The 17,015-nt window shown below is 49.7% G+C and overlaps 8 protein-coding genes and 1 non-coding gene across 9 annotated transcripts; 7 read left to right on the forward strand and 2 right to left on the reverse strand.

Moving 5' to 3' along the window:
- Positions 1-7: 7 nt before the first annotated feature.
- Positions 8-908, forward strand: HD556DRAFT_1225428 (uncharacterized protein; the record flags this gene model as incomplete). The annotated part of the gene is made up of 6 exons (XM_041297013.1): positions 8-240; positions 291-467; positions 530-551; positions 623-727; positions 784-813; positions 864-908. The coding sequence occupies 6 exons, from the start codon at positions 8-10 to the stop codon at positions 906-908; spliced, it is 612 nt and encodes a 203-aa protein (XP_041166989.1).
- A 332-nt stretch (positions 909-1,240) lies between these two features.
- Positions 1,241-1,898, reverse strand: HD556DRAFT_1428599 (cytochrome b5-like heme/steroid binding domain-containing protein; the record flags this gene model as incomplete). Its single annotated transcript, XM_041304729.1, has 6 exons — positions 1,241-1,307; positions 1,357-1,430; positions 1,483-1,580; positions 1,638-1,674; positions 1,738-1,766; positions 1,820-1,898. The coding sequence occupies 6 exons, from the start codon at positions 1,896-1,898 to the stop codon at positions 1,241-1,243; spliced, it is 384 nt and encodes a 127-aa protein (XP_041166990.1).
- A 789-nt stretch (positions 1,899-2,687) lies between these two features.
- Positions 2,688-6,680, forward strand: HD556DRAFT_318472 (uncharacterized protein). The gene is made up of 4 exons (XM_041310261.1): positions 2,688-2,971; positions 3,029-3,231; positions 3,282-4,222; positions 4,274-6,680. Exons 1-4 carry the CDS (start codon positions 2,772-2,774, stop codon positions 6,545-6,547), a joined length of 3,618 nt encoding a protein of 1,205 aa, XP_041166991.1. The 5' UTR covers positions 2,688-2,771; the 3' UTR covers positions 6,548-6,680.
- A 570-nt stretch (positions 6,681-7,250) lies between these two features.
- Positions 7,251-9,228, forward strand: HD556DRAFT_1468959 (cyclophilin-like domain-containing protein; the record flags this gene model as incomplete). Its single annotated transcript, XM_041308418.1, has 5 exons — positions 7,251-7,852; positions 7,904-8,290; positions 8,347-8,735; positions 8,788-8,843; positions 8,892-9,228. The coding sequence occupies exons 1-5, from the start codon at positions 7,720-7,722 to the stop codon at positions 9,226-9,228; spliced, it is 1,302 nt and encodes a 433-aa protein (XP_041166992.1). The 5' UTR covers positions 7,251-7,719.
- Positions 7,545-7,623, reverse strand: HD556DRAFT_t13. The gene has a single exon. It is a non-coding gene; the product is annotated as a tRNA-Arg (tRNA).
- Positions 9,229-9,421: 193 nt separating the features above from the next.
- On the forward strand, positions 9,422-10,249 carry HD556DRAFT_1225266 (uncharacterized protein; the record flags this gene model as incomplete). The annotated part of the gene is made up of 1 exon (XM_041297000.1): positions 9,422-10,249. The coding sequence occupies one exon, from the start codon at positions 9,422-9,424 to the stop codon at positions 10,247-10,249; it is 828 nt and encodes a 275-aa protein (XP_041166993.1).
- Positions 10,250-10,867: 618 nt separating this feature from the next.
- Positions 10,868-13,034, forward strand: HD556DRAFT_1428607 (Aldehyde/histidinol dehydrogenase; the record flags this gene model as incomplete). The annotated part of the gene is made up of 11 exons (XM_041304731.1): positions 10,868-10,924; positions 10,980-11,087; positions 11,146-11,424; positions 11,477-11,562; positions 11,610-11,695; positions 11,749-12,117; positions 12,171-12,312; positions 12,368-12,450; positions 12,500-12,600; positions 12,651-12,733; positions 12,785-13,034. The coding sequence occupies 11 exons, from the start codon at positions 10,868-10,870 to the stop codon at positions 13,032-13,034; spliced, it is 1,644 nt and encodes a 547-aa protein (XP_041166994.1).
- Positions 13,035-13,962: 928 nt separating this feature from the next.
- HD556DRAFT_1224609 (uncharacterized protein) lies at positions 13,963-15,425 on the forward strand (the record flags this gene model as incomplete). The annotated part of the gene is made up of 3 exons (XM_041296963.1): positions 13,963-14,664; positions 14,716-14,878; positions 14,941-15,425. The coding sequence occupies 3 exons, from the start codon at positions 13,963-13,965 to the stop codon at positions 15,423-15,425; spliced, it is 1,350 nt and encodes a 449-aa protein (XP_041166995.1).
- A 315-nt stretch (positions 15,426-15,740) lies between these two features.
- Positions 15,741-16,786, forward strand: HD556DRAFT_318979 (uncharacterized protein). The gene is made up of 4 exons (XM_041310262.1): positions 15,741-16,105; positions 16,164-16,244; positions 16,298-16,353; positions 16,412-16,786. The coding sequence occupies exons 1-4, from the start codon at positions 16,055-16,057 to the stop codon at positions 16,503-16,505; spliced, it is 282 nt and encodes a 93-aa protein (XP_041166996.1). The 5' UTR covers positions 15,741-16,054; the 3' UTR covers positions 16,506-16,786.
- The last annotated feature ends 229 nt before the right edge of the window (positions 16,787-17,015 follow it).

Consider the following 17,015-nt stretch of genomic DNA (forward strand, 5'->3'; position numbering starts at 1 on the left):
TTGACAGATGCCTGAAAACAAGCTTGAGGGGCAAAACGCGGCTGTCGCGCGCGGTGCCATAGAGGGCGCACTCTCAGGTTCAGCAATCGTAGCACCAACATGGTACCTGCTGAATCGCAGATGGCCCGCTTTTCGTGCCATGCCTATTACGATGAAGACGCTGGGCGCCGTCATCATCATCGTGCCCTTGATTTCCATTAGGGCGGAGCACCGTGGGCTGGACTTTCATCGTCAGCATTGGTATGTCGGGCGTTTTGTTTTGAAGCATTGTCTAACTTGGACTGGTCTAGGACGGGTATCGGAAAGACGGAGCTGGAGAAGGAGCGAGAGGAGGAGCAGAGGAGGTGGGCTTCGTTGAGCCCGAAGGACAAATTAGCGGAGTGGACGGCGAAGCACCAGCTCAGCGTTATCGTTGGCAGCTGGGCCCTCACTATGGGCCTTGTCGGGAGGAAAGTCATGCGTGACCCGTGCGTTTTCCTTTTGCAGTGTGGTTTGAGCTGGGCTGAAGCGCTGACCACTGAGATGACAGCTTGATATCTATGCCAAACAAGGTATGATGAACTTTTGTCGCTTCGGTCACTGCTTGTTTTCGTGCTGAAACATGTTATACCGTTGGCATCAGGTCGTCCAAGTGCGTCTCTGGGCTCAGGGGCTTACTATCGGTGTCATCATCGCAGCTGCTGCTCTGACACACTCCCAACGCGCACAGGCGGCCGATATGAGGAAGGTGTGCTTCTTTGCTTCTTTCCCCGTGTTCTGCGAATCTTCTAACGGGTTCATTAGCACTCCCCGGATCATACTTGGGTTTACCTGGTATGAATTTACACCCTTCATTTTAGATGTTGTGTTGACTTCGGTTCTAGCTGGACAAGCAGCGCCTTGAGAAGGAACGTGCACAAAAGGCTTAGTACTTGCCCTGCCCATGGTTTGCCTGCATCCTGAAGTGTTTATCTTTTTGTGTTGTATTAATACGCATTAATGCCGTTTACCTATACAAAACATCTGACTCATCAGCGCAGTCCATCAATCGTTTCATTTCCAATACAGATCCTGGCTTATCGGAAGTTGATTCACGCTGAACCTGCAAGAAAAAATGAAGCTCTATTATATCCCAAGGAACCGTGATAGATATAGCGACAGACAAGGCAGGTTCATGGGTAACGGACAAGAATATCATGAGGATATAAACATGATGAGTACGCCAAGATGTGTCAGGCGGACAGAAAGTCGATCCATGCCTTCATGCTCCATAAAAGCGCCATGCAAAGTATGCTCCCAGTAGGGTCAATGGGATAAAGTACATCAGGCTGCAGAAGAGGTCAGTTGTGAAGGGAACAAACGTGCAAGGAAACTTACTTTGAACCCTGCTCAACAGCGTCAGAGACCGAAGCGCCAGAGCCGGGAGCCTTGGTATCGCTGATTTTCAGAGCCTGATAAACCGGGTTAGTGTATTTTAGATGGGAATTGCTGTGAACAGCTTACGCCATCCTTCTCAAAGCTTCCGACAAGGAGGGGAGGAAGGAGGTCACGAGCCTCGTCAGAGTGGCCAACATCTTCGAAAGCTTGGGTTGCATCTTTGCCTGCAGACGGCATATTTTTAACCTGGGATTAGCCACCCGATTTCACAGAACACATACCAGCTTCAGCCAAGATCACGTCGTCACCTCCCGGGTGCTATAAAATGAAGTGCCATCGTCAGAGAATGATAGCTCGGGATCCATCCCGGCGGTTGCATACCTCGTCGATGAACTTAGTAACATCGTACACTGTTCAACACGTCACCACGTAGACACAATTTGACAAGTTTCCTTGTACTGACCTTCTCCGTGGATAAGAACATAAAGATTGTCCTTAGTAGAGTGTGCCTTGAGCTCTTCGTACGTGACGACCTTGGCCATTGCAAGTGCTGTTGGTTGCAAACGAGAAAGACAGCGATGACAGGAATGACTATGAAGCAAACAGGAAGTAAGTGTTTCAATGGCATAAAAAGCCCACTCGACTAACGTGGGAGTCGGGAAAACCTATCTTCTCACACAAACCAGAATCTCACGATTGGTCGCCAAACGTTTTCTAACCCGAGTTGTCTTAGACTGCCAATTCTCCAACCAATCAGGATTTTTTGTTTCAAATATTGACAATATTGTAACAAGTTTTTGCCAAGAGAATAACATTATGCGCATTACGGACAGATATACCATGATAACGTGTACGTAATTACTTGACACGTTACACAAGGATTAAATATTACAAGTAAGTGTAGAATGTATATCCGCATCGGTTTAGTACTCGAATGACCACAGTGGTTACTGAACAAACAGCTGGACATTCAAGCGTGGAACTGAGCACGCTCTGATAGCTAAATCTTCCACATCATCAGTATAGGGACGAAAGCACTGTGAGCCATGTCCCTAGGCATTGGCGAGTGGAGGTTGCACATGAAAGAATAGTCGATCTAAGTCTACACCAAGTCACTTCAGTGATGCCGGTATGATTTGGCGTAAACCCTGGTCGAAATCGTCTGCGAAAAAAATACAAATGAGGACGAGAAGTTCTGGCGTTGGCAGCGGAAGTACGTGTCGATGAAAACTGCAGTGTGGCGGCACCTAAGACGAGGAGATGAAACTTGCTTTCGCTGTCACTTATCACTACCAGAAAATTTTAACAGAAAATCAAATTTTTGATCTCCGATTCACTCCGCACTCGGGCCGTGCCGAGGGGTGTGGGACACCTTTCTTGACCACTCCTTCAACTCTCCCGCAAGGCGTCGTACCATGGCTTACGACGATGAGCATGCTGACATTCTTGGCGGCCCCATTTTGCAGATACCAGATACTGGTATCCTGGGTCAATGGTCCCAGTACTCGATTCTATTCAGGGCTAGTCTCATCCTAGCACTTGGCCTATTGGTATCGCTCATCTCAGTACGCGCCTGGGACATATGGAAAAAAAATCAGGAATTGGGCTACAGAAAGTGCGTCATTCTTTTTAGATTTCTTTAGCCTTTGCTTATGACACCTATGACAATCAGAGCGATGCGTCGCAAACATGGAATCCCAGACTCGGACTGTCGTCCCTTTGCTGTAGCATATGCTGCGGCCACCCGGGCGCGCGCTGAACGCGAGGCTCAGGACAGAATACAGGCCAATAACGTCACGGAAGAGCCTCCGGCGATAAATAATCAAGTTCCGTTGGTAGACGCGCATGGATTGAGGCGAAGGGCGGCCGATTCTGGTGTGTGCAACTTTTTCGTGTTTTGTTGTCTCGATCTGATCGTTATACAGTTACGAAACCACATGTTAATCAACTCCCTGCCACAAGGCGTACCATTTCTGGCTTTGATCACAAGCCCAACGGATTTGACTTTGCGCACCGATATAATCCCCGCCTTCGGGATGGCCTCCTTCCTCTCGCGCGCGAGTCCCTAACGCCTTTGAAACGTTCTTATCGTCGCGCTAGCAGAAAGGATCTTGTTTTCGACCCGAACGTGGCGGTGGAAGGCAAGAAACGAGCTTATGATCATGAGGGCAATCATGAACTTGCAATATCAAAGAAGTCTCGTGTTGATAGTGATGACCTCATTGACGATGATGAGGAACTTGAACTCCTCGAGGAAGAGGACGAGCTAGAGCCCGCTCAACGGGGATCAAAACGGACTTTTGACTCGGATGAAGAAGTTGATTATATGCGCACCGATGGTCGTGACAAGCGCCCTCGGAACATGTCGCGAGCTCAGACACCTGAAGACCAGGAAATGGAAGCTGTTGAGGACGATGTCGCTGAATTGCACCCAATTCCTCGTGGGAAGAAGCGTGATCGTGCTGAGGCTGGCTCGACTTTCGGCGGTGATGATGAAGAGGGGGTACTGGATGATCAAGATGACAGGTCTCACCGTCATCGCAAGCGTCGCACGGTTCGTCCAAGAAAACCAGATGGTTCTTCTCGCGGCAGGAAGCGAGATCGTGATTCTGAATCCCCAGCAAGCGAGGGCAGTACTGGAGGTTCTCATAGGCACAGCGAACGCACCTCCAAGAAGAAGAAAGGGGCCAAGAAAACTTCTTCGGTGACAGCCAGCGATGCTCTAGACGGCTCGCAGGATCCCCTCTGCAAAGGTAGAAAAATTGGCGAGGTGTGGGAATCAAGTGGTGTTCAATACAAGGTCGGGAATGAAGGCGAACGGCTTCGTCTCACATTGGTGAAAAAGGCTCGGAGCAAGTATTCAATGGTAGGTTACGGCCCCTTTGTTAATGTGCTTGTGGAGCTAACCGAAACACAGCCCAGGGATTCTCAGCACCCAGATCGGCAGGCTAATATGGAGATCTATGTGGAAACCTGGCTGACAGATGAACAATACAAAGACTCTGAGGAGCGGCAGGAACTTGTGTGGCAAGAGACGCCTAGAGCCTCGATTGAGCCTAGCACCCCCGGTGAAGCTCCTCTATCACCAACGAAGACGGGTAAGGACCTGCTCTGGGATTCGATGAAGAACAGCCCTGTTTCTAGTCGTGCCTCCCGCCAGTCGTTGACCAATGGCCCAATCCGGGTAAATCCATTTAAGCAGCCTTTACCTCAGGCTACAACTGGTCGACGTGTTGCCTCTTCAAATGTTCATACTCCACCATTAATTCCTGGTGTGGCCGAGGGTCCATCTCGTCCGGGGTTTCGTGCATTCTCAAAATGGGAGAAGCAGGATCTTGAGGCTGAGGCGATGGCGAGGATGCGTGCACGGATGCTGGAGCAGAAGAAAGGAGAGATCCCTCAATCAAAGGCCTTTGAGCTTCCGACCAGTGCCACGGCACCTGAGCTAGGCCCTAAAGCTCCGGCTGTGCCCATCATCACATTCACCCCGCCACCCCCTACTGCATCCACGTCTGGCAGCACTGAGACAAAGTCGACACCGTCATTATTTTCATTTGGTAATACCTCAACGAGTACGGACGCCTCAAAGCCCACTGCTCCTACTACGTCTTCCACACCAGCAAGCGTTACACCTGCGGCCTCGGTTCCAGTTGCCAATAAACCTAGCCAATTCCCTACCTCGTCTACTCCACAGATAACCCCTGCAGTGCCGCCGTCTTCATTTGGCCCGCCCACGACACAACCTACTAGCACTACCACCACCGTACCTATCACATCATCCACACCCTCTATACCCGACTTTTTCGCTAAGCCAGCTGCACCATCGACTCCTGCGCCTGCAGCAACCCCAGTTCCTACATTTTCTTTTGGTCCCACGCCTGCACAGCCACTGTTCGTTGCACCTGCTTCCGTATCCACCAATACCTTTTTTGCACCAGCAGCATCAGGCACAGAAACCGGCAAACCGGCACCATTTCCTTTCGCAAAACCCAGTGTACTACCTCCCTCGGTGCCAGCATCTACATCAGCACAAGCTAACCCCACATCGATATTTGGGGCCCCTTCAAGCAACGCTGCCCCAGCTTCTGCTCCACTGAAGTTTGACTTTGGCAAAAAGCCTGCGAGCACGATCCCCAAGCCTGCTGCTGCATCTCCCCCTACCGTAACTGCTACCGATGCTGCAAAACAGACTAGCCCTTTATTCGCATTCTCGGCGGCCGCTCCCCAATCCAGTCCCTTGGGGGCAAGTCCACAGCAAAAGTTCTCGTTCGGTCAGCCCTCGTCAGCATCAGTATTTGGTTCTGGTAGCAATGCCACTGCTACATCAAAACCTGCTGAGACCTCGGAAGCGCCCAAGCCCAAAGGAGCAGAGACTGAGACGCCCAAATTTTCGTTTAGTCCGCTCTCCGGTGGTTCAGCGTTTAGCTTTACAGGTGCTTCATTGGCACCCAAGTCAACGCCGAGCTTTGGAGCACCGTCAGGGGCATCAGCCTTTGCCATAACTCCGTCTTCGGGTGGTGATGCGAAGAAGACGGACGCGTCATTATCAATCTTTGGCGCCGCAAATGCTGCCAAGGAAGATGGAAGCAAGGCTGGCGCTTCTACACCTGCAGTCTTTGGTGGTTCTAGCTTTGGTACAAATGCAAATGGCATCTCGAGCAATATCTTCGAGAAGTCCAGTGTTCCACAGCCCAGCGGTGACGTAAGCACGTCTACTTTTGCTCCCAAGAGTGTATTTGGCAATGCCACGTCGAGCAATGCATTCTCTACAACTCCTGCTGGATCTCCTGCTGTATCTGGCAGTGCCCAGCCAGGCACTTTCACGTTTGGCAATGGGTCAGATAAGCATACAGATAGCGTGAAGCCGTCACCATTTGCTCCATCAAGCAATCCCACGTCTGCTGTCTTTTCATTTGGGAAGAAGGAAGACACCGCAGCGCCTTCTTCGTCCAGTATCAATACTTCTACTGCGCCTGCATCATCGACGCCCACGTTTGCATTCGGATCTTCTGTGTTCGGTCAACCTTCGACGAGTATTTCAAATGGGCCAACGCAACAGCAATCGGTCTTTGGGAAACCGTCAGCACCTACGCCCAGTGCGTTTGGTTTCAGCAGTGGGGCTGGAACTGGAACTGGAAACAGCACGTTCGCTTTCGGGGGTCAACCGGGAGGCCAAAACCAACAGCAATGATGCATACCCATGTTTTTATCTACACTCCTGCATACGTGACCTTGTACAGCACATACCTTTTTCTGTATTGCGTCTTCCCGGTACTTTATAGGCGTACACACAAGTATTGCTTATCTCATCGCATGTCATCGTTTGTTTTTTGTACCATCACGATTCATGTGTTCGGGGCATTCAGCGTTGTCTGATTGGAGGCTCCTACATCTAGCAGCCTGATACCTCTGCTTCAATACCCACTTCAACTAACACCGTATCTTCCATAGCCACTCTAATGACCCAAATATTGTTGGTCTTTGCACTCAGTCTCTATGCTCGTACGAGAACATGTCAATGAGAAGGGGCGGTCCAATGATCGATGCAACATTCGAAGATCACAATGACGAGGGCGACAAAAGTGTCCCATCGAGGTCCTGGCCATGCTCATGGTGAAGTTCAGCACGAGACATAATGCAAGGACTGACCACAGCGGCAGCCATGATAATGTTACATATAGCCACTTGGAGCTTGACATGGACAGATGAGGAAGCCCGATATAAACTACCTAGTAGTAGGCTGGGGATTGTCGACGTTCAATGGAGTCGGTCGTATTTCAACGTGAATTGGCGAAGGAAAATCAAATTGCAGTTGACTGGTTCCTAGCTGATGCATCATGATCTGCGACGGTCAAGCGTGTGCAGTGCTTCCAATACACGAGGCACTTGCCACCTGGCAAACCGATTGACTTCATGGTGGTTAAACCAGTACCTACAGTTGGAGATTATAGAAACCTAAGTTAGCGTGCACGCCACAGTGACATTCAACAAAACTAAAAACACACCTGGCCATCTGCAGATGACGCGGCAATATTAGTCTATCTCAAGAAAGGAGATGAAATGAAGACTTAGTACAAAAATGATGCATACTAACTGTCGAAACTGAATGACAAGAGACACCGATCAGAATTCAGATCCAGATGCCAACACGGGATATGGAATGGAAAAAAACCGATCCTCAAAACACATGACCACCGCAGGGGTCGAACCTGCAATCTCCTGATCACGTAATCGTAGTCAGACGCGATGCCATTTCGCCAGGCGGCCGTTGGAACAACGTGAATGTACATGCACTATACGCTGAAGACGGGATAAGATTGCCCATAATCGTCAGTACAACAATTCAACTACCGGACCTTCTCTATGTCCGTCTTGTTCGAAACTTCTCTAGGCGACCTCGTCATCGACCTTGAGGTGGAGCAGTGCCCAAAAACATGCGAGAACTTCTTGAAACTTTGTAAGGTTTACTACTATAATTTGAATGCATTCTTCAATGGTGCGTAATTCTCCCTTCATTGGTACCTTTGCCTTAAACAACAGTATCCAGTATCCAAAGATTTCCTAGCTCAGGCTGGTGATCCCACTGCCACGGGAACAGGTGGAGAATCAATATGGTCATATGTTGCCTCGCAAGGGGAGAAGGATGCCACAGCCGCCCGGTATTTTGCCCCAGAATTCGTCCCAAAGTTGAAGCACACCCATAAAGGCACAGTGTCCATGGCCGTAGCACCCTCTGTGAACGACGAGAAAGGTGGTTGCGGCAGCCAATTCTTCATCACACTTGCAGACAACATAGACTATCTCGACGGGAAGCATGCAGTTTTTGGTCACGTCGTAGAAGGGTTGGAAACGCTGGACAAGCTGAATGACGTCTTCACGGATCAAGATGGGAGACCATTCAAGGATGTGCGGATCAGACACGTCGTTATTCTTGGTGCGTTAGTACCTAGTTGGACCCTGATGTTTTCATGTGCTGATGGACATCCGTAGATGACCCGTTCCCTGACCCGCCCAGCCTAGTCCAACCTCCGTCATCTCCTACTCGACCCCCAGATAATTCTACTAGGATTGCAGAAGATGAAGACCCCCTTGCCACTCTTCCGGATGAGGAAGAGGAGCGTATACGCCGCGAGAAGGCCGCAGCAGCCTCTGCCCTAACGCTTGAAATGGTTGGCGATCTGCCTTTTGCCAACGTCCGGCCTCCAGAAAACGTCCTTTTCGTGTGCAAACTCAACCCTGTCACACGAGACGAAGACTTGGAACTCATCTTCTCCAGATTCGGCACCATTATGAGTTGCCAAGTCATTAGGGACAAGAAAACGGGCGACTCATTGCAGTACGCTTTCATAGAATTTGATAAGCGAGACGACGCAGAACAGGTTCGTGGTGTACACCTTTTGCATAGTGAGACAAGACTCAAGGACTTGTCAGGCCTATTTTAAGATGCAAAATGTATTAGTAGATGATCGACGTATTTGGGTAGATTTGTACGTGCGAAACCACTTCATTGATAATTGTCTGACTCATCTACGCAGCTCGCAGTCTGTGGCACGGCTCAATACTACCTGGTCCAATAACCCCAAAGTGGGACTGCATAGCAAAGAAAGGGGCGGGTTTGGCGGTCGTGAAGACTTGGAAGAAACTCGACGATACCGGGCAGCTGGAAGAAGCGATGGCAGAAATGGTTATGGAATGGTGTTTGAAGTTCCAGATGACAAAAGAACTTCATCACGCAGGAGTAGACATGATCGAGATAGGGAAGACCCTCGGGATCGACGCCGACGCTCCGGCTCTCCTGTGCCACGCAACAGATCTGGAGAAAGGCGCCGCAGCAGAGATAGATATTCTCGGGATCACAGGACACGCCACTAGTAGCGGATCTGAAACTGAACACCGTGCCTGTATGTTTTTACTCATTGTGCTCTGTGTACCAAAATGATGGCCCGATGAGGCAGCCCACCAGTCTGAACTGTAATTTCCACCATTGCTGTGCCACGGGGCTAGATTATAAGACATTTGCGCAATGAGAGCTGTAACTCTCTGTTTCTCCTTTGGCCTCTCCCTCATGACACACTCACACAATGACTTCTATGCTCCCGGCTCTGATATGCTCCTGCTGTCGAGCGACGATGTCAAATTCTGCGTCCACCGTTGCATACTAGCAGCCGCTTCTCCATTCTTTGAACACATGTTTGCATTGCCACAGCCTCCTGACGATCCAACAAACGAAGAACGTCGTCCTGTAATCCCCGTGTCGGAGCCTAGCTCAACCGTGCACACGCTTCTGCGTTTCGTCTACCCCGTACCTCATCCTACCACTTCATCCCTTGACGAACTCAGCAATATTCTCGGAGTCGCAGTCAAATACGACTTCCTCGGTGTCATCTCCTCTCTTCGCAAGCAACTTATCACCCCCGCGTATCTGAGAGATGATCCCGTGCGAGTGTTTGCAATTGCGAGCCGTTACGAATTCGAGCATGAAGCTCAGGTTGCGTCACGACACACGCTCTCCGTCAACATCCTTGACTGTCCATTGTCGGATGATTTCCGCTTCATCACAGCGCACTCTTATCATCGCCTCCTCGTCTTGCACAAGAAACGTTCAAAGGATGCCCAAGCGCTCCTGAAGATTCCAGAAGACGTGAAGTGCTTGCAGTGCTCAGGGCCATATTATGGGGCGTTTGTACCGCCAAAGTGGTGGAAGGAGTTTGAAAGAATGGCAAGAGTAGACCTGGAAATACGGCCAACCACAGATGTTATCTTCAGCATGCCATTCTTTGCACGGGCTGCAGAGGCATCTGGATGCGCGCGATGTGCGAGTAGCATTCTAGACTCGCATGAATTCTTATCAGATCTCAAGCGACAGATCGACGAGCTTCCTGCTACTATATGATTGTTCCTCTTCACGACCATCATGACTATCACGACGTTATCATTGTCATATAACCTAGGACTTCTCGGGGACGTTCTTTATATGCGCCATTCTACGTTAATATTCCGAGTACTTTACTGCGCATCACCTATTGTCATTGTATTATGAAACGAGATACTCTTAGATCTAACCATGATTGTATGCATAGTTATATAGGCTACTCACGTAGTGACCAAAATTACGGTCATTACGGATATGATTTCAACTGGTGATATGAATCGAGTGCCTGGCTGACGTGTCGACATGTCAAGTTCAAGCACTGCTTAAGCGAGTATGTAAGGAGGCTTGGCCAAGAGCGCACTGGTAGCGCGGCACCTGGGGAAATTGCCGTAATCACTTTGTTCGCGGCTACTGGGGTCGACTAGGGGGAGGACCGTAGGAGGAGTCCTCGAAGGAACGTACGGATCTCAGGGATCAAGTAGAAATATGAGTGAAACATTATTTGAGATACCCGAGGGGGTAAGTAACTAGGGTCCGCTGACAGGTAGCGTGACTCAGATTCGGACATCTTGGCCTACTAAAATTAAAGTCCTGGGCGACTCTTCCAGATCTGCCTATCTCAACGACTTTGTCTCCAAAATGTCTACACCACAGCTCGCCACATTCAAGGTACCTGCAATCGAAAATGAACCTATGGTGAGTCTATAGAACTCCATGAGTCACTCCTTCTTATCCTGGATCATGTCGGCAGCGAACCTATGCTGCGGGGACAGTAGAGCGCAAGGGTCTCGAAGCTGCACTTGCTCAGATGCAACAGGAACTTCCATTCGAGGTTCCCTGTATCGTCAATGGCTCACCGGTCTGTACAGCTTGTCACTGGCCAACTCGTCGATGACTTAGATTTCCTCGGATCTTAGATCAAAACTGGTAAACTTGCCAAGCAGCCCATACCCTCAGATCACGCCCGTAATCTCTGCGTATACCACGAGGCAGATGAAGCGACTGTAGCCAGCGCGATTGATGGTGCTCTTGCCGCCAAAGCTGAGTGGGAGGCCATGCCTTGGAACGATCGTGCCGCCATCTTCCTGCGTGCTGCAGAGCTTGTTAGCGGCAAGTACCGTTACAAATTGGTAGCAGCTACTATGCTTGGTCAAGGCAAGAACGCTTGGCAGGCCGAGATCGATGCTGCCGCAGAGGTGTGTAAGATGGAACTATCTCGATGGCAGTTGATTGATGGAATTTTCGCAGCTTTCCGATTTCTTCCGGTTCGGCGTCAAATATGTTGAGGAACTCTACGCACAACAGCCTCCTAAGAACGCAGCAGGATCATGGAAGTAAGTGCGGTGCCCCTTCTATCAGGCTACTTCTGATGATTGGATAGCCGCGTCGAGTATCGTGCGCTGGAAGGATTTGTTCTCGCAGTTTCGCCATTCAACTTCACAGCGATTGGTGGTAACCTTCCAGGTGGTACGAGCGACTATTTTTATCATGATTATCACGTTCTGAACTAGTCATCTTAGTTCCCGCAATCGTCGGTAACACAGTCGTATGGAAACCTTCACCAGCGGCCACGTATTCCAACTACTTGATCTACCAGATCCTCGCGGAGGCTGGTGTTCCAGCCGGCGTTATCCAGTTCGTTCCTGGGCCTCCTCCAGAAGTCGTCGCACAGGCGATATCGCACCCCAACTTTGCAGCGCTCCACTTCACAGGCAGCACCTTTATATTCAAGAAGCTATGGAAAGACATCGCCGCAAACCTGGACAAGTACAAAGGGTATCCGAGAATCGTCGGTGAGACAGGAGGAAAGAACTTCCATGTCATCCATAAGTCGGCAGAGATCCGAAATGCAGTTTTGCAGACCATGCGAGGCGGGTTCGAGTATCAAGGTGCGCATATTGCGTGTATGAGTGGCGCGCAAGACTGACAGGCGTGTGTGCAGGACAAAAATGCTCTGCGTTGTCACGGCTATATGTTTCTTCTTCGCTTTGGTCATCTGGATTCAAAGATCTGCTCCTGTCTGAGATTGCCAAGATCAAAATCGGGTCACCATCAGACTTCGGCAACTTTATGGGACCCGTGATGTACGTTCCATTTCTATGCATCGGGCTGCGCATTGATTACTGAATAATATCGCAGAGGTCGTCCGGCTTATGACAAAATAATTGGTTTCATCCAGAAAGCCAAGGATGCGGGAGGGGAGGTTCTTATCGGAGGCACTGGTAAGGCAGATTCTACGACTCACCTGCGACTTTTCTCATGATCCTACAGGCGATGACTCCAAGGGCTACTTCATACAGCCCACCGTCATTCTGACCAAAGATCCTGAATCAGTCACGATGAAAGAAGAAATCTTTGGTCCTGTCATCACTGTAATGGTTTTCGTTCGCAAATGCGGCCAGATGTACTAACAACTTTCCAGGTTTATGTGTACGACGACGCGAATTATGAGCAGACTCTGGAACTCATCGACAACACCTCGCCTTATGCCCTGACCGGCTCTATGTAAGTCGCAAGGTCTCTGCGATATGCGTCGGCTGACAACTTCTTTTCCAGCTTTGCCGCAGACCGCAAAGCCCTTCTGACTGCCACAAACAAGCTACGGAACGCTGCCGGCAACGTCTATTACAACGAGAAATGCACCGGGGCGGTCGTGGGTCAGCAACCTTTTGGGGGAGGACGAGCAAGTGGGACCAACGACAAAGCTGGGAGCATCAGCATCTTCTACCGGTTTGTTTCGGCAAGAAGCATAAAGGAGAACTTCGTGGGCCTGGAGGACTTCCAATACCCGTCGAACTTGATTTAAGATTATGAGAATCGTGAAAACAACGGTAGTCATCCACGTGGTATCGATCAAAGAATGATGTTGTTACTTGTATTTGACGAGAAATGTTTGTGGAGGACGAATTTTAAAGTGTCCTGAAGAGCACTCGAGCAGCAAACCTCATCGAGTATACACGGGGACCTCAGACCCTGCTATGACCGCTATTCGACTCATTGTCCTTGTGAACAAGTAGAACTGGTAATGTACTAGGTTATCTTCCGGCCTCTGTGCAGACCACTAAGCCTTCACATGTCACTGTGCACTACGCCTCAAGTGCTGCCTCCCTCGACTCACAAGCAGGAGCTATTTGATCTCCACACAGGAATAATGGCATGCTGAAGTTGGCTTGGGATAAGCTATCCTGCCGACAGCTTCGTGGCTGACCTCGACCTCAAGTATCTGACCGCACTAGAAGCAAGGACGTTCGACGATTCCGAAGAAGCAGGACCTGCAGGCAACCAGCAGTGTGTTTGGATGCTGGTCAATATCGCAAGCAATGGAAAGTGTATCTCGGCATTCCTGACGAATGGGTTCTTGAAGAAGATAAATTATCGTAGCGAGAGCAAACTTAAAGTGAGGAAAATATTACTGCTTTGTTCAATAATTCTCTAACTCGCGTGATTAACAGCGTAGCCCAACGTAGCCCTCTATCTAGCGATAACCCATGCTAAATTTTCGGAGTCGAGCCTGCACAGTCCAGACGAGTTATCTGATATTGTAGCTCCTTTGCCGGCCAAAGAATGTGCGCGTGTTAATGGATAAAATATCAAAGGAATGGTGATGAACCTGTGCACCTTCGAATGTAAGAAAGCTTGCACGTTGGCAGTGGCCGTGGCAAGCTTAATTGTCAGTGCCGCGTCAAAAGCGTCAGTTGGTATGTGTAAACTGAGCCAAACAATCCTCCTGATTCATGATAAGCCGCTTAAGCCTCTTCCAAGTATCACACCGAACACGAAGATGTTTTCATAGCTTTCCTACCACATGTCATTACCAACGCGCAAGCGAAAAGCTGTTTGCAGATGCAGAACGGGAGGAAGCAGAAGAAGCTCAAAGCCCTAAACCAAGCATTTCCAACATTCCTCAACTACAGAGCCAAGATGAAAACTGGACAGGCGAAGAATCCATACAGGATGCCGTGCTGCGCATGCTCGTCGACAAGTACAAGCCTATGCGCTTAGGGCCTATCAGGACAGCTGACATGAAGCTGAGGGAGGCGCCACCGAAGGTGCATACAGATGCATATGTCGTCGAACGACCTGCCCAAGGGTGGCAAGAGCTTGCAAACAAACCTTTGCTACCTTCTATAGAAGGTCACAAGCCTTGGCTCACTACTTACGAGGCCCCTTCTCATGCGTCTGCATCCATTAAGCTCGGCAACTTCACACCTGCATCCGCACGGACGCCTGGTGTCCATGCTGTGACGGACGAACGCACTAGGAAGACGGAGAGGGAGCTAGCCAGACGAAAAGAGCAAGCAGGACGACTGTCGAGAGCTAGAGAGTCAACATTGGATTATCGCTTGGGCCTGAAGAACAGCGAGGGGCAACACACTGCTCGTCGGAACCCTGTGAGTATGAGGGGGTGGCAGGCCTTGATAGAAGACAAGATACAGGTTGGCTTCATCATTCACTCGGAATTATATTGTTCTTACATTTAAAGATAGAAAGCTCGAGCTGCCGGACATTTCGACAAAATCAAAGGGCGAGGTCAGCCTATGGTTAGATTGAGCGACGAGCACAACCCTTTCATTGCAAGAGAAGAGTTCCTCATGAACCGGATTGTCCAAAGGAATGGGGCAGCTCCACCATGGGTTGAAGTTCAAATCGGTGGGTGACTTATACCATGTCGGTGAGATCTTCGAGTTAATCACCATATTATAAAATTACAGAGCTCGAGACTGCAGTGAACTCGTTTCGCGATGTCCTGCGGCAGTCGTGGACAAGACGTGCAATTCGGACTTTAACAATGTTACAACCAGCGACTATGTTGCCTTCATTATCGCTGGGCAGTGTAACATCATTGCGCGACCGCGAGTGGGAAGAACGAGAGTGCTCTTACCACGATACAGCCATCGCCGAATTGAATTCTTTGGTGCGTAAATACAATGCCCTTGCGCCATATTCTGTGCGCCGCCCGTATTATTCTCGAGAGGCCGAATTAGCCAAGGCGTATCAGGACTGCGGGGATGGCATTCTGCGTGAGATATCAGAGAGAAGAGAGATACATGGCAGGTCTGGTGCCTCACCACCATTTGAAGTCGAGTCTTCTGTGGACGTCGATGCTTCGAGTTCCACGACCAATCCTTTGAGGTTTGGAGATATCATCCGTCGGTGGTTTATGAAGCTGCGAGAGAGATTCTTCAATGTATCCTGAACGACACACTCGCACGGCTGATCATACATACATACATTGTGCCCGGATGAAGCTGAAGGGCTGAAGGCACGCCCCATATCTATTCTAGACGCCTCAATTGTAGCTAACAATCTATACATGCATTTGTATCATTGTCTTTGTGTTGTTACCGGAGATCCAGGAATCCAGGAGTGCGCCGGCTGCCTTCCATAGCCGATTTTTGTCCATTGTGTTGGATCTGATACCGCGGAGGCATTCATGTCCTAGTCAGCATCAGTGTTGTTCCTCAGCGCTCGGCGTCCACAAAGTACTGCAGTCGTTACGACGATTAATACATACAAAAACGACGACAATATTCTGAGCACGATTGAATAAGTCGAATTCACGCAATTTACGTGAATTCGGCATCCCGGACATAACTCGGCCGCAAGGGACAAGAAGAAACGAGGCGTTTACCCACTTTTGCAAATTCCCTGGCCTGCCAGGCGCTGCCTCGTGTCTGCCTCGCCTTTTCCGGAGGTCATTGACCGGACATCTAATCTATAAAAACCCACCCTTTTGTTTATTTAATTCTCCCATCCTCAAGCCTTGTATTCTTACAACCCCACCTTTTCTCCTACCTATCCCGCCCACCGTCGCCGACGCCCATCATGGCCATCTACGAGGAATACGCATCGCTCCCTGTTGCCAGCGATATTACTGTGAATTTTTCGCTTTTTCCCAGTGCCGAATAAGCTCTAAAATGATACTTTTTTGTAGCCTGGTGATATCGTCGCTGTTAACCACGACCGGTACGGTCGTCAAGAGGGCCTCGTTGTTGGCTCTCGTGTCGACTTCGCTGTAAGCCCCGACTTCCACAATAAAAAAGCATAAAGACTCATCCCACCTCACAGGGCCGACAAATCCTCGAAGTCCAACTCGAAGCCTCGAACGAAATCTACCAAGCATGGTACAGCTGGCACATTTCTCACCCCGAATCCAATATCTAACGCAACCCAAAACCACAGGTACCCCACTGTCACCCGCGTCAGGCGAACAGTCTCCTACACCCGACCTGTCGTCGCAAAACAGCGCACCGTTGAGCGCCGAATCTATTGGTGATCGTATTTCACCCGGCCTTATTTCTCTCCTTGGTTTGGGCTGTCGAATTTTGTATTATCTAAGTATAAGTATATACTCTGCGGCCAAGTCGACGTGGTCATGGTGCTCTTGCTTCTTGCTTTCGGTCATGGGGGCGATGTTCAATACGGTACATAGCTCGCGGTGGCTACTGGTGGACGCGATGCCGGGCATGGCGGAGGTTGCTTGTTTCATTCAACTGATGAATCTACGATGATTACTAGAGGTCTTTTGACGGGACACACGTACTTTGATGATCGTGACAAAATGACATGACCTTGACATGTACGCTGTCACATCTTGCGTGAGATTTACTAAACATTGCTTGACGTGGCGGGTTCCGGTTACAATACTTGTTGTGTATCGTGCAGGGACAGATAAGCGCCGTTACATAAACGCCGTAGATGACTTCAGTTCAATCGGTATTCAATGAGTACCAACATGCATGGTAGAGACCTCAACATGTGGCAGGCTAGGTAGGCTATGCTAAAG

The sequence above is a fragment of the Suillus plorans genome (assembly GCF_016647745.1).
Source record: "Suillus plorans strain S12 chromosome Unknown HD556scaffold_2, whole genome shotgun sequence".
NCBI classification, from domain to species: Eukaryota; Fungi; Basidiomycota; class Agaricomycetes; order Boletales; family Suillaceae; genus Suillus; species Suillus plorans.